The 21,404-nt window shown below is 41.6% G+C and overlaps 1 protein-coding gene across 15 annotated transcripts in view; it reads right to left on the bottom strand.

Annotated features, from left to right (window-relative positions):
* Positions 1-4,566: 4,566 nt before the first annotated feature.
* Positions 4,567-21,404, bottom strand: part of LOC309388111 (uncharacterized protein) — a 47,704-nt gene continuing 30,866 nt past the window's right edge. For 13 of the 15 annotated variants that reach the window (XM_081945134.1, XM_081945131.1, XM_081945132.1 and 10 more), the window contains 9 exons: positions 19,624-19,725; positions 18,506-18,618; positions 15,500-15,580; positions 10,481-10,603; positions 8,748-8,840; positions 8,369-8,429; positions 5,917-5,969; positions 5,303-5,386; positions 4,567-4,890 (listed from right to left, as the gene is read on the bottom strand). In XM_081945134.1, the coding sequence (XP_081801260.1) occupies positions 4,675-4,890; positions 5,303-5,386; positions 5,917-5,969; positions 8,369-8,429; positions 8,748-8,840; positions 10,481-10,603; positions 15,500-15,580; positions 18,506-18,618; positions 19,624-19,725 (926 nt within the window). In that variant the 3' untranslated portion in view covers positions 4,567-4,674. The remainder of the gene's footprint in view (positions 4,891-5,302; positions 5,387-5,916; positions 5,970-8,368; positions 8,430-8,747; positions 8,841-10,480; positions 10,604-15,499; positions 15,581-18,505; positions 18,619-19,623; positions 19,726-21,404) is intronic. The other 2 variants (XM_081945139.1, XM_081945127.1) reach the window with 2 other exon arrangements.

The following is a 21,404-nucleotide window of genomic DNA, read 5'->3' as shown; positions in this document are numbered from 1 at the left end:
TTTCTCTGTTCTGAGTCAATCCATTTAGCACTGCAAGATGTTCTGTGCTACCGGTGTACACACAGCTATTTGTACTGTTTGTTGAGCCCTTTTAGAGCCATAGGTGTGAGTGTATTGTTAGGTTGCTGAAGTCAGAGGCTGTCACAGGATCTGATGCTTTCAATATTGGCACCATCTTTCTGCAAATGTTTCTGCTTGCAGCCACGTGAAACACTAGCTTGGTTTTGGAACCAGGAGCTTGAGGCTTCTGTTCATTACAGAGCATATGAAATATGTGGAGAAGCTGAGCAAGCAAATGCCAGAAATACGAGTTGGTTGCCAAACATCTGATCATGTGGTCGTAGGGATATCGCAATGGTTGTGAGGAAAATGTTCATAAGTCACTTTTTCAGGGCCGTTGTAACTTTGCATGGTCATTAAATGGACTAGTGTAAGCCGAGGACTACCTGTAGCAAGCACTTTGTGGGCCAGCTGGAATAAGTGAATCTTTTGCATGTTTTGTAATGGCCTATCTCCCTTGCAAATCAAAATGAACTCCAGTGTAACTCTTGCAAGGCAAGGCATGCTATGACATAATATAGTTTTAAGAAAACGTCTGACTAAAACAATTAAGTGAAGAGGATTTCCATGTAGCAGATCTGCAGAATAGTCCTATGTACGTTGACTTGAAAGTTTACCAAATCCAATGAACTTGATTTCCCAGTCAGTGTGTCAGGGGTGGGATTCTACCGGTTCAGACCGGTTTGGGTGAACCGGTCGCTCCGACTATCAGCTGGGAGCGAACCAGTTCACTCCAACTTTGAAGTGGGCCCACCCGCCCACTCCTGCGCTATACTCGCCGATATTTCCTTCTCTGAAGTCCAGCTGATTGGCGCGGCAGAGTGGATTGCCACACCTCAGCTGTTTTCCAGCAGTAATATGGAAGGTGAGTTTTCTGTAAATTGCGCACACATGGCAGCATGCATCAGGCACGTCATGCGCATGCACGAGCGAAACGCATGTGTGAGCATAAATGGGTGCATGTATGAAGCACGCATCCAGTGAACTGGTTGTTAAATTGGTGGAATCCCTGCAGAGTGTCATACGTTTGTGGCTGAGATTTGTCAAGGAGATGAGCACTAAAAGACATAATCCTACAAAGTCTTAAGAAGAAACAACATGTAAACTTAAAAGCCAGATGTTTCTTTAGTTTGCTGGTCTTATGCTGAAGCAGAGGAGAACCTGGCCAAATGGCCAATTTCATTCCTGCTCAGTTTCATCTGGCTATTGAGAACCAGGTCTAAAGCCCTTACTTAAACATTACCTTAAAGTGTCAGCAGGAATGAAATTGGCCATTTTATCAGGTTCCTCTTTGCTTCAGCTTAAAGTAACATTTGCTGGAAAAAAAATCCCCATCTGATGCTCAGGAGCTGGTAGGAAAGTTGACAAATGAAGGGTCTCCCCAATAGGAAAATAAAGCTGCAATGGCTTAAAAGTAGCTGGAACTTTGCTCTGGATATTCATTAACTCAATTTCCAGTGCTGTTGCAGAGCTGGGATCACAGGTCCAAAGGTTCCCAAACTAACACAATTGAAGTGTCCACATAGCCATGCATTGATGAATTGGTCAATCTTCTTTCAAGTTTCTGATTTTTCCTCATGCCATTTTCAAATCAGATTTTTTTTCATCCTAGGTTTGCATGAAAATACATTCTTGGCATACTTTCCTAATACACATTTTAAGTATAGACAGGTGGGTTAGTATTTTTTCTTAATTTATGCATTGAGCATACTATTTGTTCAAAGCTTTACATTTCGGAGTGAAATTCTACCTTTAAAATTTTGAAGCGGCACTGCCAAATCTAGAGCACTATGTACATAAAAGTAAAGTTCTGTTCCAGCTTTACAGATTGCTCTGAGCAGTATGAAATAAGTAAAATATAAAGCAAACAAACTGAAGTAGGTAAGCATACAAACATTTTCCAGAGCAAAAGCCAATTTGAAGATGAGGAATGATTCACGGTTGTTAGCAACCCAGATTGAATTCAGATCAAATTAAAAAAAAAAACCCCAAATGACAGATGTTGGAGAAGGGACGAATGAGTCAAACCAATTTAACCGTAAAGTGGTTGATAATGATTGCTCCTGGGAATATATGAGATTTATATCGGATACATAGAACTGCAGTGACATAGGAAGACTAAATTCCAATGGAAGCATGCAAAGTCAGTGACATTAGATAGACCTTCTTCAGATACAATTTCACAGATACCCCTCAAATTATTATTAATGTCTACTTCCATCCATTGTATGCATACATCGCACTGGTATAATGCAGCTACAAAAGAAAAGAAAAACAACGTGTGGATACAAACAATACTCGCTGCCCTCACCAGCATCCAAGATTGTACAGAGGGAAACGGTGCGGATCACCAACAAAACATGAAGACTAAAAGGAAAACTATAGTAGAAAAACATCACTTTATTTGACAATACCCCTTTATAATTTAAGTATTTTCTCCCTATAATGCATGCATCTTCTCTTATGGGTTTTCTATGGGTTTAGCATGTTATCCTATTCTTATAGGCATCTACAGATTTATCTACAGCAACTTCCTTTTCAATATGTATCTTATTCAATGGGCTTCTTATGATAGCTGTGTCATAAACTCTCCAAATTTTCATAAACTGATTTTCTCCTGTTCCCCCCCCCCCCAAGTCCTCTTTTATGTTTACAGGCAGCCTTGAATAATCTATAACAACATGAATTACCAGGGCTTAACCGTCTCCCATCTGAGGAGTGCAGAGAAACTAAGGTCCTCTTTGCCTTAGCTTGAGTTCTAGCAAACTTTAGCCACTCTTCAATATTCCAGACTTGACTGCTTGGGTTGATGTTTGGCATTTTCTAGACACTTTAACCATATACTGGTAGCTTTTGACTTGAAACACTGCAGGGATTTTAGTGTCTCTTAGGACAGTTGCGCTGTTACTGAAGCTACTTGTCTCCCTTGTTGTTTCCAGCTGTTTCTTAAGCCACCATCATAAATTCCACTCTGGATTCTAGTGGTTGATAAAGGGTTGGGCTCATGCTCAGTCTGGACCTTGGCTACCATAAGATTTGGTTGGGTTTCCCCCCATGTTTCTTGCCCTTCCAATCCATGCAGAGAAGGTCAGCATCACTGGTTGACTTCTTCATGGATCAGTGTACCATGCCTGACTTTCCCTTTTAGGCCTTGTTCCATTCTCAGTAGTTCCCATGACTTTCTGTTGCTTTCCCAAGTGTTTGCAGACATGGAGGCCTTCAGCTCTCCCTTTCCCTTATGCTTTCCGTGGCAGTACAAAGACCTTTCATGTTTCCATCATTGCTCTGATAATTATTGTAAAGCCAGAGGCATCAGCTTGTTCTTTCACTCCTACATTCCTCTATAGGCCCATGGGAACTTTGTAGCAAGGAACAACCAGCTTCATAGAAATAAAGCAGCAAATGCTCTTATTTTTCAAAACTTTAAAAAGTGTGTATGTGTGTGTGAGAGAGTGAACACTGTAGGCAAGGGGTGGGAAACCAAGGGGACATTGGCAAAAACTGAAAGATGCCCAGTAGGACAGTGATGGCGAACCTATGGCACGCGCGCCACAAGTGGCATGCGCGTGCTGGCCAGCTGAGTTCACCTTTTTAAAAGCTATTTTTCGCCTTCCCCAGGCTCCAGAGGCTTTATAGGAGCCTGGGGAGGGTGAAAAGAGCCTCCCCCCCCGGAGGCTTCAGGGACCGTCCGGAGGCTTCCCTGACGCCTTTGGAGCGCTTAAAACCATCCTCCGAGCAAACCGGAAGTTGCTCGGAGGGTGGTTTTAAGCATTCCGAAGGCTTCGGGGAAATCTCCGGACGGTCCCTGAAGCCTCTGGAGGGCGTCCGGTGAGGTCGGGGGGGCTCTTTTCCTATAAAGCCTCTGGAGCCTGGGGAGCGCGAAAAAAGCATGTAAAAATGGGGGATCGCGCATTGTGCGCACATGTGCACTGGGGGGGCAGCATGCCCCGCACACGACCCCCCTGCGCTCCCCCCACTTGTGGCACATGAGCCAAAAAAGGTTCGCCATCGCTGCAGTAGGAGATGTTTTGAGTGGATTATGAGCTTCCAAGCATGAGCATTGACTATTGATTTAATGGGCTCAATTTCAAAATTATCAAAAGTGGAGTGAAGTGAAGTGACGCAGCAAAGCGAAGCGAAAAAAAGTATTATTATTTGACTGACTGAACTGTTTTAAGTAATTGATATAGAGATATATATTCATGTTAAATTAAATGTAAGATAAAATAAGGGCATTCATTAATTTTCCTTGTTATTTAATTGATCATTGGGCATTCTAAAGTTTATTATATTTGTTCATATCAAGGCAAGGCAATCATTCAACTGATTACATGCTATCTACATTTGCTATGAGTTGGAAGGCCCATAAACGTTATTTAAAACAAGCAAGGAAATAGATAAATACATTCATATAAATTATGAAGCCGGCAAGAAATCAGACTTGAACACAGTATAAAATGTTTTATAATTCAAAATGTATTTTGGAGAATTTTCACAAGCAACTGTCATAGAAACCCTCTTTTTTTAAAATTTACTGTTAATGTTCTTGTGATAGCTTGAATACAGATTTTATTATTTATTTACTTATTAATCAAATTTATATAGCTGCTCATCTCATGAGGTAGAGGCATGTATCTTGGTTAATTTGTTCACAGCTGGAAATCCAGCTGTTTCTGTGATTTGAAGGTTGCCCCAATGTTCAGTTTGTAGAAGATCCTTGAGCTCTGTCTCTCGTTTCTGCAAGGATGATCTGATCTTTTCCAGATTGGTTTTAACTTCCAACAGAAATTTATTTTCTGATAAATCATCTTGGGTGTCTTCGATATCCACCTGAGCGATACCAAGAAGTTTTGATATATTGCCTCAAAAATGGTAAGACAACTATGCCCAGATTAGCAAAATGTAAAATGCGTTAGCCTGTAGTTCTATTTAAAGAACAACAATGCATGCTTTAAAGTGTTTGATTAAAAATGTTACAAAAAAGCAAGGTTTAAAAGTTAAGCTAGTAATGCCCTAGTGGTGCTCTTACATGAAATTAAGGTCTTGCTATCTTAAATTTGAATTTGGTTGCTTTTCTAAAATTATACGAACCCTAGTACAAAATTTAACAGAAATTGTGGATTTAAAATGTTTTCGTGAAACAAAATCTCATATGATGCCAGCTCAAAGCACTCTTGATTTGTTACAGATTGGGAAAAAGTCCAGATGTTGGCCTCTACTGAAAGATGAAGATGAGTCTTACCACAAAGCAACCTTGTCCATTCTGTGTTATGGTGTCAGATTTAATTTCTCTTGCATTCATTTCTGCTTCTATATTTTCAGTTACCTGAAAGAAATTAAACTTTATCCAATTTATTTTAATTCATTTATTTTTTGCTACTAAAAGTATTTTCATTGGTATAATAACAGCTGTTGGACATGATGGGATTTTGAAACCAATAAATCACTCAACAATTACTAGTGCTTATCTCTAAGTCAGCTTAGTCATGAAAATTATTAGCTGAGCAAAGCAAGAAAAGGAATCTCACAAAATTTTCAATCCAATTTCCAAAGACAAATTAAAACACTTAAAAATATAAAGTTAAAAACAAACCTCATAACATTCCAAAATAAAATGGTGTTCCAGACAGTCTAACTCGAAAAGTTTAATATTATTTCAATTGAAGTAGAAAGAACTACTAGAAAATATTATACTTTTTTTCTTCCGTTGAACTATTCTTTCTCATTCTTTATAAGCAACTTAACATGCCTATTTATTCTTCATCTGAAGTGCAATAGTTATTTCATCTAATATTGATGCATTTTGCTGACCACAGTGTAATTAAAATTACGCTGCAGTTTTATCTGGATATTTACCATTTTTTGCACATTTTCAAGGTCCAATCTACTTCTACGAAGTTCCTTGATAGCTGAACAGCACAAGAAAATGTATTAAAAACTGATCATTAGAGAAATATCATTATTGGCATTCATCAATGGATTTTTGGTGTGTAAAAAAGAAAATGATTTTGTGACATGGTTTTGCTGATTAGGAAGAATAGGTTATAGAAAAAAGGCAATTAGGATGAAAATTTGAAGACAGAGGTTTGATTAGAATTATTTGTATAATTGCTGAGAGATCAAAACATATATAAATAAAATAAATAAAAAAACAGAAAAAACACACACACATATACACAGACACACCTTTTAGTTGCTGCAAGAAGATTGCATTGGAAGATCTGCAAGAAATAGTACTAGCAAACAAGCAAGAACAGTGGGACCATAAAATAGAGAAAATAATATAAAATGAAGAGGTTAAAGTGCTCTGGGACTTTTGAATTCAAACAGACAGGCATCTGGTGCATAACTCGGAGACTACAGTTGGTCCAGAATGCGGCCGCGCGGGTGATTATGGGGAGCACCAGGTACTCCCACGTGACACCACACCTGCGCGAGCTGCACTGGCTTCCTGTGGTCTATCGAGTGCGTTTCAAGGTTTTGATTACGATCTTTAAAGCGCTCCATGGCTCAGGACCTAGTTACCTCCGGGACCGTATTCTGCCCCATACATCCCTACGACCTATTCGCTCGCACAGAGAGGGACTTCTCCAGGTGCCGTCCACTAGACAATGTCATGGGGCGGCGCCTAGGAGCAGAGCCTTCTCTGTGGCGGGCCCAGCCCTGTGGAATGACCTCCCCCCGGATATTAGGACCACTACAGACCTCCGCTCCTTCCGTGTTAAGCTCAAGACCCACCTTTTTCAAATATCTGGCCTGGCCCAACCATAACTTCGTTACGCTCCTGAGGGGTTTTTAATTCAGCAATTTTATTTAGGGGATTTTAAACTGTGTTTTAACTGTGTTTTTAGCTGTGTTTATTGTCTTTCACTTGCAGGTCTACTCTCCTCCATGCACAAATGTAATTGTCCTTGTTTTTTCGTATGTATGTGTGTCCTATGTGTATTTTATCTTTTTGACTGTACGCCGCCCCGAGTCCTTCGGGAGAGGGTTGCGGCTAATCAAATAAAATTTGATTTGATTTGATTTGACATGCCAGACTTAGTAATTGTTCATAAGAAAAACAAAAAAGTCTATGTAGTAGACGTGGCAATAGCTGAAGACAGCAGAATAGAAGAGAAAGAAATGCAGAAGATAATCAAGTACAAAGACCTGCAAATAGAAATAGAATGACAAAAACAAGCAAAGATGATCCCAATAGTCATAGGTGCCTTGGGTGCCATCCCAAAACAATTGGAGCACCATTTGAACACCATCAGCATTGACACATTCACCATTAGTCAACTACAAAATGCAACTTTACTCAGAACAGCTTCCATCCTGTGATGGTACATCTAATGCAGTGATGGCTAACCTTTTTGGGCTCCCGTGCCAAAAGCAGGGGGAGTGCAGGGGGGGGTCATGTGCGGGCATGCCACATCCATAATGCTATGTGTCATGACACTTCTCTGCTTTTGGCACAGTTTATTCACCGTCCCCAGGCTTCAGAGGCTTTCTAGGAGCCTGGGGAGGGTGAAAACAGCCCCCCTGGAGGCTTCAGGAGCTTCCCTGAAGGGCAAAAAATGGACCGACAGGGAACCCGGAAGTTCGGGAATGGTGACTTCCAGTTTGTCTGTAGGCCGATTTTCGTTCACTGTAGCCTTTAGGGAAGCCTCCTGAAGGCTCCGGAGGTCGAAAATCGGTCCTAGGGAGAAACCAGAAGTCACCATTCCTGAACTTTTGGATCCCTGTAGGTCACTTCCAGTTTGCTCGTAGGATCAGTTTTTGTCCTCTGGAGGCTTCAAGGAAGCCTCCTGAAGGCTCCGGAGGGCAAAAAATGGCCCTACAAGCAAACCAGAAGTCCATTCCTGAACTTCCAGTTTTCCGGTAGGGCTGGTAGGACAAAAGGACAAAAAACAGCCTCAAAAGAAGTCAGAAGTCAGCTGGCCAGTGCGCGCATGTGCGCTGAGCTGACAGAGCAATAGCTTGTGTGCCCTAACAAATGGCTCTGTGTGCCACCTGTGGCACGCGTGCCATAGGTTCGTCATCACGGATCTAGCGGCATCAAACATTCAGATCTACCCAACTCTGGTCCTTGGGAAGGACTCGATTAGGTGGCTAAAAATCCAAAGTGATTATAATTCTTGGGAAGGTCAAAGTGGGAATCTCTTAAGCTCTATTTTTCTATAATATCAGGATTTAAAAGCTGATAGAGTAACACACCATGGTATAAAATGCTTTAATATTAGAGTACAAATGTTACATAAAGTATAACTGCTGCAGTGTCTATAATACATGAAAAAAAAGGTTTTTGTGGCAAAACACTTACTTAAATTATGCTGGGTGTACAAACAGTGTAACTTCTGCATAATGCTTTTTAGGAGCCAAGACTGCAAAAAATAACAGTGAAACCAGAAAGAATTATCTTCCATTATTTCATAAACCAATAATACAAGAGAAAGATCACGCATGCAGTAGCTTAACTGCTCAAATGCATTCTCGTCCTCTAGGATGCAGTAAGTGCAATGTAAACCCTAAAATAATTTATGACAATAAATATTAAACAACACAGAAAACAAAAGTGATGCTAATGAGAAACCTACTAAAATAATCTACATAAACACACAAGGAAGAAGAAAAATATAATTTTACTTTAAAAAAAACTGGTGAGCTTCCAAGAACGTTTAACAATCCTAATTCTGGACTACCTTTTCTTGGTCTGCATTCACGTCTTGCAGTTGGATCTGGTTCATGAGCTCCTCCTTTTCTTGTCGCAGCTTCCTGTTTTCTTCTTCTAATTTCTGGATGTGTAATAAATGATACAGTGGAAATGAGGGTCTGCTGGTTGATCTTGGAGTGTCAATAATGGTATTTCTGCTGTAATAAAAAGCTAAGAAGGAAGCATATTTTCAAACATGAAAGGTGATTCACTATTGCTTCGTTTTGTATATTAGGAAAATGGAATCAGTCATCTCACCTAGCAATGATCAAGGAAACCCTGACCACTGATGGTTTCATTGGAAGGGCTGGGGATTTTTGGATCTATGACTGTGGATTTGGAATGAGGTCAGCTCTTGTGTGCTACTCTACCCCATCAAACTTGAACATATACAGAGAGGAGGAGCCAACGTCGCAATGAGACGACGTGCAATCTCAATGTTCTGAGATTGCCGCCAATACTTTTGCCGCTGGGTGGTCCAAATGGACCTAAACCATCCCACAGAGATGGTGAATGGGAAGAATACGTCCTGCTGATCTCAGGGACATCACAAAGTCCCTGATTGATCCAGGAGAAGTTCTTCTAGCTGGTGACAAAAGCACAGCCCCTGGGCTGATGAAGTTGGAGCAGCTCCGAAATGGAAGAATACGGAAAGAGAAAGTGTTTTCAGTTGGTGAGGAATTTTTACCATTTAAAAAAGAGACTGCCTACAAAAACTTAGTTAATTTAAATGTAAGAACAGAATAAGCAGTGGAATTAAGCTTTGAATGGTTTTGAACAGTGTGTTATCTTACTTTTTAAATGCTATTTTCATGGATGGAATTTATGCAAGTCTTTTAAAATGAATGGATTAAGTTTTCTTCTTCTATCTTTTTTTTATTTTTTGCAACCTATGGACTAAAATTCTCCTTCATTACTGCATGTGTTTTTCTCTTTTTCTTCTCTATTTCATTCAAGAGTTTGACTTTTTTAAAACTTGGAATATAAAAAAGATACAAAAGGAAACAAAGAAAACTTAACAACATAGGGAAAGACAACACTGCTTCTCGGAGGCTGGTTTGTGTATTGGAAACAAAACACTTTTACATTCATCACGGATTATTTTGGCTTGGCACTTCAAGGTTTCACTGTTTGTCTATAGAGAGTGATAAGAAGAAAAGCATACAGATGTTCCTTTGAAGTATATCTTTAACCAGAGAAAAGTGAAAATAAGACCTAATTGTAAATGTATGCTTAATCTTGTAAAAACCTTCCAAGCCAGAGCAGCAGTGTTTGTCAGCTGGAGATAATGGCACAATTTCAACAGCAGAAAGAAACTTTAAGTTTGCAAAAGATATTGTTATCGATTATCTGACTTAAAATACTTGAATTAATATGAATTATGGTTGATGACTGTGGAAGAGATGCACGAAAGTCTTTTGTAACCATTTGATACACTTTCTACAGTATGTAAAGAAGGAGGATTCTTTGTGTTGTGTTTGTTTTGAAAATAAAAAATAAAAAAATAAAAATAAAAAACCCTGAACACATACAGTGGTAATCTAGACATTTTATTTCCTTAACAAGGAGACTTTTCAAGAAATAAAGAGCAAAAGTACAGCGATATAGCACTGCCAATCATTAAGAATGCAGAAGAAGACAAGAAGCAATTTATAAATAATGCATGTGATATGTATGTAGTTGCCTACCTCTCATTCAAGGTAACTGCTTTTTGCTTCTTACCTTTCTTGTGTCTTGCCAGTATAGCTTTTCTTTTCCTACCATTTCTTGATAAGCTTCCAGAGAAGATCTCAGGTGCTTAATTTTGTCACTGTATTGGTTTTTCACTGCCATTACAGCTTGCTCCTATCAACAGATTATGGTGAGGAAAATAATCTTTAATGATAGCTATCGGGGAGAAAATAATCCTCTGAATTTAAACATCTGGATTATGCTTCTTCTTTTTTTGTAATATACATTTGATAGCAACTTGACTTTCTATAGTAGTTTACTTGGTTGGGGATACACCAGGAAATCAGAGATTCATAACTTTGGCCTTTACATAGTTGCCTATATTATCAAAAGATTTTGACAAGTATCACAGGACCAAGAATGGGAAAACCATTTAAACAAATCAATAAATGGCCCAAGTCACATAAGATTGCTAGTCTCTTGGAGTGTTTGGTGCTTCCACCTGGAAAGATTTTGAAATTACAAAACATTTTACTTGGATGCCCACAAATGCTTGGATTAGTAGAGAGAGTACCCCTGAAGAATTAACCCTATCTTAAAATGCATGGAGCTTTCAAACAAAGTCTGAATGCTTTCCCCCCCACACTGTTTTTTGTCTGCTGTTATTCCAGCAGTCCCCAAACCTTCAGACTCTGTGGACTGGTAGCAGTGGGTGGTGAGAGGGGGGAAGAGGGGATGATTTTGTGCAAACAATTTAATCTTGCGCATGCACAAATGGAGCCTTGCGACCAACGCTTGCGTGGCCCAGTTCCCAATAGACTGCAGACCGATACTGGTTTGTGAACCGAGGTTGGAGACCCCTGTGTTATTCCTTTCCATTTTGGAAAGGAAGGAAAAATAACCAGCAGTAGTAGAGGTATTAATAGTAGAGGCATTTGTAGACAGTTTTGTTGTGGGAATTATTATTATTTGTTTACTTATGAGAAAATGGAAAAATATCAGAAAATTATTTTGGGGGAAAACTAGAACTCAATTCTGATCAAAATTGAGTTACTATACTCAAAGAATATTTTTGATCCCCAGGTACTTTTCGAGGTTTGTGGACCCCAATGCAGAAGAGGTAGACGCTCTCCCTCTCCATCAGGGGTCGATCCTACATCCTGACCCCCAGTGGCTGAAAATAACCGCATGGCGATTGAGCAGCAAGCCTTAACAGCTGATAACATCTCCCTCAACATCATCGCTACCATCCAGGCATCGCGTAGGAGTTCCACGAACCGTATTTATGATGCCACGTGGCGAGCGTTTGCTCTTTGGTGCTCTAGCCTCTTTATTGATCCATTAACTGCTTCCATTCCTCAGGTGTTAAACTTCTTACAGAAAGGGCTGGCTCAGGGTCTCACTCCAAACACATTACATCAGCAGATGACAGTGTTGTCTTCCATCCTTGACGGTTCATCCACAGAACATCTCTCCGCGCATCCCTTGGTCCAGAGATTTCTCCACGGAGCCTCAAAACTTTGACCTCCTGTCATCCATAGATATCCTACTTGGAATTTGCCACGGGTCCTGAAGGCTCTCACTTCCCCTCCGTTTGAGCTGTTAAGGTCCACGTTGTGCTGTTAAACAATCTGTACTGTCTATAAGTCCCAAATACTTTAAATATAGGGTCACCATCTCATCTCAAACACTCTTCAGGATTACACATTCTAGAGTAAGTTGTCTCATCCTTTTTCTTGGGTAGCAAAATGTTTTCTTTGCAGCCAAGTGAAATAATCAATCCAGAGAACTGGGATTTTTAAAATTTCATTTATCCCATAGCTGAGCGGGGCAATGGGTTTTCTAATCCTAATTATTTACATCTTCCTAACAAAGAATCAAAGGCCAGGGAAGTAAGGAGAGAATTATAATAGGCTGCAACAATTGGACTAACATAGACATATTTGGACCAAACAAGGCTAACATTTCTTCTTAGACAATCCTTCCAGATTATAACCATGGACTGGCACATAAAAAACGGAAACATAGAATAGAGTTGGAAGTTACCTTGGGGGTCTTCTAGTCCAACCCCCTGTTTGAGCAGGAGACCCTATACCATTTCAGACAAATGGCTATCCAGTCTCTCTTTGAAAGCCTCCAGTGATGCCTCATGTGCCAGTAAGTAAATAACATGAATAACATGAACAAAGAGGAAAGGAAAATGTTGTCTGGCTTTGCTGTTAAAGAAAGCCTGCTGTTGTATCCAAATATCCAGATACAAATAGAACTTTTAAAATTTTATGAGATTTCCTCCCCCCCCCCCCATGCACAGTGTATTTATTAGACCAAGTTCTCCAGTATTAAATTTTCCAAAGTCCTGCTGGTACGCTTTATCAAAGAATTATATTTTCATCAGAAATGACTAGACAGTTCATAGACCTCTGACATTCCAAATGAAATTAAATCATTTGGAGAGTTAGTTATTTTTAATTATGCAATTTCAATAACAGCATTAAAAATGTATTGGCTGCGAAGCTAGTGAAATAATTATGTTCTAAGACAACAGATCCACAGGGCAACTATGTCAAACACAAGGGTGCCTAATTCAACATGAATTAGAAGATTACAGTTTCCAGCTTCAAATGGTAATGGACATCTGCATAAACCTGCAGTAAAACTGCTCATGCTTGTGCCTTCAAGTGAGATCTAAATTAACCACCATCACCTCGACTGATGAGGAAGTTTTTTTTTTCCCTTAGGGAAGGCACATAATAAGCCCAGTCACCACAAAACTAATACAACATTCAACTATTTTACTGGAAGGAAAGGAAGATTCCTGATTGCATCTGCTTTCTTCCCAGCAAAACGGAGAATGTTTTGGCGGTTGATAGGAAGAAGAACAAAGGAGTATTGAGGTCCCCCAGGGCCTTTCCTTTCCTCCTCCAAAAAAGAGGACATAATTAATGGTGGTTCATTTTGCAGGAGGGAGCTTTGGATTCATACCCATCCATACCCATCTGTCGCTGTGCAAGATTGGTGACTGCAGCTGTAGTCCCTTAAAAGATCGTCCATCCCTGTACTAGGAACTTAGACACAGAAGAATATATGGGAATATTTCTATGTATTTGAAGGGACATTTTTTCTCCTTCTTAAAGCACACATTCTGTCTATCTTTCCCTTCCATCTTTTTGCAATGTTTGTTCTATTTGTTTTACTCCATAAAACTAATAGACAAAGACCCAAAGTCTGTATATGTATATGTATATGTATATGTGTATGTGTATGCGTATGCACGCAGGTGGCACGCAGAGCCATTTGTCAGGGCACGCGAGGCGCTGCTGAGTTCACCCTTTTTTAAAACCATTTTTCACCCTCCCCAGGCTCCAGAGGCTTTATAGGAGCCTGGGGAGAGCGAAAAGAGCCCCCCCCACCCCCCGGAGGCCCTCCGCAAGCTTCATGAGCTTCCCTGACGCCTTCGAAGCGCTCAAAACGACCCTCCGAGCCACCCGGAAGTGACTTCCGGTTTGCTTGGAGGGTCGTTTTGAGCGCTCCGAAGGCTTCAGGGACCATCTGGAGGCTTCCCTGATGCCTCTGGAAGGTGTCCGGGGAGGGCGGGGGAGGCTGTTTTCGCCCTCCCCAGGCTCCTATAAACCCTCTGGAGCCTGGGGAGGGTGAAAAAAGCATGTAAAAATGGGGATCGCGCCTGTAGTGCGCACACGCGCACTGGGGGGGTCACGCATTGCATTATGGGTGTGGCACACCCGCACACGACCCCCCTGCGCTCCTCCCACTTACGGCACACGAGCCAAAAAAGGTTCACCATCGCTGGTATAGGTATAGGCATAAATATAGGTATTAGCATATGTGTGTATGCTACATATATATTCACACACACACTCAGGGGTGGGATTCAGCCAGTTTGGACTAGTTTGGGCAAACTATTAGTTCCTGTTAGCATTTGGATCTGCCCACCCACCCCTGCTCTTTCCTGTCCTATATTTCCCTGTTTTTTAGCTCAGCTGATTCGTGTGGCACAGCGGATTGCCACAGGTCAACTGTTTTACTCACAGGCGCTGACATAGAAGGTATGTTTTGAACCTTAAAAAAGTCATTTTTTGAATGCTGTGCGCACGTGCAAAGCACACACTTGCCCACCGGTTATTAAACCAGTTGCATCCCACCACTACACACACACACACACACACATATACCCCCCCAAAATTGCTAGAGTCAAGTATCTGTTTAGTATTTGGATGATAGGCTCTAAGGATGCTGAAATATATCCCAAAGAGTGTCAAATCATTTCCCCCCATTTGACAAGAAAACTACATGGTGTGTCTGCAGATTAAAGTCACTGCAGGCTCAGTTCAAGGAGACTATACCTTTTTATTGTCAGATAATTGGATCTTTACTGTAAATGCTTTCACCCACAAAACCACAAGAGGGAGCTCTTCTCTAATATGAAAACTGGAGGTCCCCCCCCCCCCCCCAAGTTACCATCATATTCCGAATGGGGCAAAAGACAAGAGAACAGAACACACAACACAGGTTTCTGAAGCCTGCAATTTTAAGATATGTGGACTTCAACTTCCAAGCAGAATCTTAAAGTTGCCAAGTTTGAAAAAAACACGGATGTAAATGAATTAGACCGTAAGTCTCGCTACATTTTCAGGATAACTTTCTGTCCCGAACATTTCTTTAATGTGGCCTAATCCTAAACAAGGTTTGTTGCATTTGAATCTCATTAGTTTCAACAACTTGCAGTAGGCTCTTTTCATCTGGTGCTTTCCAAATGTGTTAAAAATCTGGGGAATTCCAATATATCCGATAAACAAGAGATGGAAGAGACTGATTTCTCTGCATAACATTTGGAAAACAATGCCATCTTACAAATGCACAAAGCTTAATCCTACCTATCTATGTAGACAATTGCAGTCGAAATAAGTCATATTCCATGCCAACCATCTGACATCCTTTATCGGATGCAACTCAAGTAGAAAGGATTCGGTTGACTCATGTTTGTTCTCACGGTGAGATGAAAAGCAACCGAGCACTTGGATTGTTTCTGTCATATGAGGAAAAAAAGATCACCTGGCTTTCTTTTCCAAAATGCTCCAGCTCTTTGATAGCTTTTATGTATCTCATTTTCATCTGGTGCATGTCTTTTGCAATCTGCACGGAAATGCAAACAGAAGAAATAAATCATGTCATTATTGAACACAAATCCTTAACTATGTGCCATGCCACGGGTCAACATTCAGTCAACATTTGGCTGCACTGTACTAGAAGAGAAACAACATAGATCAGCTATGGCAAACCTTTTTTGGCTCACGAGCCATAAGGGGGGAGCACAGGGGGGTCGTGCGTGGGCGTGCTGCACTCATAATGCAACACACGACCCCCCAGGGTGCATGCGCACATGAGAGGCGCTCCCCCATTTTTTGCATGCTTTTTTTGCCCTCCCCAAGCTCCAGAGGCTTTATAGGAGCCTGGGGAGGGCAAAAAAAGCCTCCTCCAACCCCCAGAGGCCCTCCGGAGGCTTCAGGGACCTTCAGGAGGCTTCCCTGAACCCTCCGGAGGACTTAAACCGACCCTATGAGCAAACCGGAAGTCTGATCCTGAACTTCTGATTTACCCATAGGACCGTTTTTTGCACTCCAGAGGCTTCAGGGAAGCTCCTGAAACCTCCCGAGGGCCTCCGGGGGCGGGGGGGGGATGCTCTTTTTGCCCTCCCCAGGCTCCTATAAAGCCTCTGGAGCCTGGGGAGAGCGAAAAATGCCTTTAAAAAAGGCTAAACTCAGTTGGCCAGTGTGCATATGCGCGCTGGCCAGCTGACAGGGCAACGCCTCACGTGCCCTGACAAATGGCTCCCTGTGCCACCTTTGGCACGCATGCCATAGGTTCACCATCCCGGACATAGATGGTTGAACTAGCACAGGCAGACAGCAAGACCAAAATGCAACTTAACCGCATTTCATTTTAGGAGGCTCAATCAATTCACAACTGTTACACGGGAAATCCTTGACTTACAACCATCCTTTTAGTGATCATTCAAAGTTTTAACAAGTTTTAATCACATTTACAACTGCTGCAGGATTCCCAAGGTCACAGGATCAAAATTTAGGCTCGGCAACTGGCATGTATTTACGACGCACCCTGGGTCCATGTGATCACCACGTGTGACCTTCATAGACAGCTTCCAACAAGCAAAGTCAGTGAGGGACACTGGATTTGCTTGATGACCTTGTCATTCATTTAACTACCGCAGGGATTCACTTAACAATTGTTGCAGAAAGGTTGTAAAATTAGACGTGACTTATTTAAGAACCGCCTTTCTTAACAACAGAAATTCAAAAGTCCCAATTGTGGTCCTAAGTTGAGGACTGTTTGTAATACTGTTCTGACTTAGCAATTGTCATTTTTTAAATCCACAAGTCTTAAAGTTCCCAAGTTTGGACACCCCTGCTTTAAAGGAAAAAATTGTACATACACAGTAGGGCGCATGGCTCAGCGGACATACAACTAACATTTAAAGCACACATTTTCTATTCATAGTATTCTATTGGTCATTGGATGAATATATATAGATTTGTGAAATGTTTTTAATGTCCTCCTTTCAGCGGGATCTTTCTGTGAGCTAAGAGAAAAGTAGCTCTTCAAAACAGGTACCACAAAGTAAGGTCTCATTCCAATCTTACCTTGTTGAACACTTGAGTAAAAATATTTGTCTCTTGAACCAAGTGTAGACATAGTTCTATTCAGAGGTGGGTTGCTCCCGGTTCAGCCCAGATTGGGCGAACCGATAGAGGCGGTGGGCAGGAGGCTCCGCCCACCCACCCAGACGGTTCTACGCATGCACAGAAGCATCAGGTGTGCCCGGGATCACACATGGGAGCACGCCCGAACTGGTAGTAAAAAAAATGGGCAACCCACCCCTGATTTGATATGTATTGTTCATTAAATAGATGACCATGAAAAAAAATGTTTTCTTAAGAGACAAATATTACAATAGGAAAAGAAGGAAAGAACTGGTTTGTGTTTGATAACACATTATTTGCGGGATCGTATCCTGCTCCATACATCCCTCCGGCCGATTCGCTCACACAGAGAGGGACTCCTCCAGGTGCTGTCCACTAGGCTGTGCCAGCGGGCGATGCCTAGGGGAAGGGCCTTCTCTGTGATGGGCCCGACTCTCTGGAATGACCTTCCCCCTGACATTAGAATGACTACGGATCTCCGCTCCTTCCGTCAGAAACTTAAAACCCACCTATTCCAGTTAGCCGGCTTGGCCTAATTCCACCTATCCCACCTCAGTTCTATTTCTAAATTTTTAAGATTGGTTTTAAGGTTTGTTTTTAATTTTTATAAATTGTACAGGGGTTGTTTAATTTGGTTTTTACCTATGTGTATGATTTTTGTATGTTTTAAATTTATTCCTGTACACCGCCCCGAGTCCCTCCGGGGAGAGGGGGCAGTCTAGAAATTTAATAAATTATTATTATTATTATTATTATTATTATTATTATTATTACTACTACTATTATTATTATTATTATTATTATTATTATTATTATTATTATTATTATTATTATTATTATTATGTGATAATGAGCGTGAAAATGAACCACTGATACATTAATGTTCATTATCAACAAATATTCAGTGATGGTATTAAGCCAGTTTGGATCAGTTTGGGGCGAACTGGTAGTGGTGATCTGTGGGTGGGGTGAGCCCGCCCACCTGCCCATCCACCCTAGTTCTATGTCATCCTATTTAGCCATGTTTTCTAAGCTACGTGCATGTGTGCAAGCCGCGTGCACAAGCAAAGCACATACATAGAAGGCACGTGTGCTCACAAGGCAAGCAAGCGTGCACACAGTTTTGGTGTGCAATGAACCGGTGGCAAAATTATGCGAAACCCACCTCTGCAAATAACGTTCCACTTTCTTAGGAGACGTGTCTCTCTATCACCATACTTTTGGTGATGTTTTGCGAGGGGTTGTACAGAGGTGGCATTTTATTTCTGTTTTCCGTCTTGCTGTCATATTCCTTACTGCATAAAGTCAACGTATGTTGGAAATTTTCATCACTGTTTACCTTAGTAATGTATAATTTAGCTGATCTATATGGAATGTAAAATAGCTCTTCTTTGGATTGGCATCCATCCAGCTGAACGTCAGGAAACGATCGTCCGGGAGAACTTGGATAACCTGCAACATGTAAAAATACGAAGAAAAAGAAAAAAAAATAAAGGCTAGGGCCGTATGATGCTACAGATTTGATTCTGCAACATTGCTTTGGAAAATGCTGGTGTCTGAATGCAACATTGTTTGCAACTCATTAAAGCTGCTGCATTTTTTTCTGAGATTGAATAACTTTCCTCACAAATAGAGTTCCTGAACAAAGACATGGCTGCTTTAATGAGTTATTAACTGATGCTATGCTTTTACTATAACATGTTCTGATGCACCGTTTTGTTATCAAATGTAAAATATTGCCCAGCCAAAGAAAAACACTTGGGGCCTTTAAGACAGCCTTTTCCAAACTATTCCTCTGCATCTAAATTTCAGAATTTCCAGATAATGAAATAGTTGATCTAATTTGTTATCTCATCCCAGGCCACATATGGCTGTTGCTGAACTACAGCTTCCCAAGATCTCCTATTCCTGGCTAAGAATGCTGGTAAGTGTTATCCAGCAATCTCTGGACTGCCATTTGCTTATCCCAGCCTTGTTTTTTTAAAATTCAGATTTGAACAGGTGATGACACTGATACCCGCATACATTTATCATTAACAAAATAGTAAAAAGAGTTTAAAATAAGGTGCACTCAAGTGATACAAAGCAGCAGGCCTATATGTGATGGTTTCAATAAGGTGTTTCATGCCATTGAGGCAACATAATTCACCTCACTGAAGGGAGGAGGTGAGGTGATGCTCTTCCAAAGTACTTTGTGCGGTTGTGGTCTTTTCCAACAACTCATTAGCCTCCTGGAAAAGTTGGAAGACCCCAAGTTGCCTGACAATTTGGGCACATTCTCGTCTCCCCAAGTTTCCCAGGGCTTGTAAGTTCAATGCAACCACAAAAGAGAACTTATATTTATTATCAAAATAAGACATGGCAAACGAAAGACTCAAATTTTGCTGGGGCAATAATATTATGAAATGGCAGGTGGGCTACCAGGGTATTAGTTTCTGTTTATGTTGTGCAAAGTACCTTTCACTGCTTCCTTTCGGTTTGCTTCATTTTCATTGAGACACTTTGGAAAGGAAGTCTTACTGTTGTCAAAACTCTTGTTGTCATTTGAGAAAGTTTGCCCTGCAAAACAAACCGAGCTGAAAACCAGGCTGGCTTTATATGTACTTCTCCCCTTGTCTTTCCCCATGTTTGCTGCAGATTACTCCTTTTATGCGCTTCCATAGTGTTTACCACCCCCACCCCTGGCCTCTCACCATGATGGGTGCATATCTATGCATATATGCATAGTTCTTCACTTATGACTGGTCATGTAACAACCAGGGGTGGGCTTCAAAAATTTCAGCAATGGTTTTTCTGCCTGGTTGCTGGGTGAGTGTGACCATGGTGATCGTGGCCTAGTTGGCCTCCTGCACCATGGCAATGGGGCTGTTTACATCTTCCCCAGGCTCTGGATGCTTTCTCCAAGCCTCTGGGAGGATGAAAACCACTTCCCCCGGGCTCTGGATGCCTTTTGGAGGCTGGAAACAGGCTTGCTTCCGACCTTCCAGAACTCCCGGGAGGCCTATTTCCCCCCCTCCCCGAGCCTCTGCAGTTACCTCGCATCCAAAATGGGCCGCGTAGAGATCCTGGGAGAGGTAGGGTGGAGTGGGAGGAGTGGGATGGGGGCACAGAGTGGGGCCAGCCAGGGGTGGGATTTGGAGGTTCTCCAAACTGGCCATAATGTTAGCTATGGGTTCTCCTGAACCTGGGCGAACCTGTAACAGCCCACTCCTGGTATCAACCACTCAAAGTTATGACCTCCTTGAAAAAGGGGACTTGTGGTCCAGATCCAAAGTTCGGACAGTCACCTCCCTCCCTGAAGTCACAGTCCATGCTTTGTGGGCCCAGCAACCCAGCCACAGATATCGCCGTTTGTAGTGTCTCATAAACACATAACTATGTTTATGATGGTTTTGTTGAAAACTGGCACTTACTTCTGGTTTTCGGCAAAACTGTACCACAGCAAACAATGGGTTTGCTTAATGACTATCATGTTCACTTTTGATGCACATGGAGTTCACTTAATGGTTGCCACACATAAAAACCCTTTGGTAAATTATAACCTTATGACTTACTACTGTGATGGGCATCTCCATTGCAGTCACAATTTGAGGACCACTTGTATGTATACATGTACTCATTAGCGTAATGGTCGTCCCAAAGGTGCTTTTTTTAGGCGTCAACTGGACTTCCTTGTTTTTTCTTTGAAGACAAAATGTTGGATCCGGTTGAGCTGCTGATGGACTCGGATAGTGAGGAACCATATGAGTCTGCCCTGGATGATGTGGAAGACCCTGTGCAGGGTTCAGACTCAGAGCAGGGACCAGAGAGGCTGGTTGGCCACCAGGAGGCATCTGAGGCATGGAGCAGTGGGGAGGATCAAAGGCAGTTTGTCCCTGATGCTAGATTGAGAAGGGCTGGGAAATGGAAGCAGCAACTCCATAGACAGACTCACAGAAGATGATTAAGCTCAGGTCATTGTGGATTGGCCCCTCCCAAGAGAGATTATAGGTGAGGCATTGGGAGGGAACATTTGCAGGAAACAACTGTTCGAATTAGAAGTTAAGAAAATCTATGCATTCTAGCCATGTCTGCTCGTTCGAACTATCTGCTTGCTTCATTTTTGAATTATCTGGGTCGCTCTATTGAACTTGAGTTGTCTGGGCCCTCAGTCAAAGGATTTGTTATCTCAATAATTAAACAGTGGCAAACAGCCACGCCTGTGCTCTGGTTTATTCACAGGCGTGGAGAGGGGGGTC

The sequence above is a fragment of the Natrix helvetica genome (genome assembly GCF_964273705.1).
Source record: "Natrix helvetica genome assembly, chromosome: 2".
In the NCBI taxonomy this organism is placed as follows: domain Eukaryota; kingdom Metazoa; phylum Chordata; class Lepidosauria; order Squamata; family Natricidae; genus Natrix; species Natrix helvetica.
Note: the sequence above shows the minus strand (reverse complement) of the source record. Positions and strands in the feature narration are given on the sequence as shown.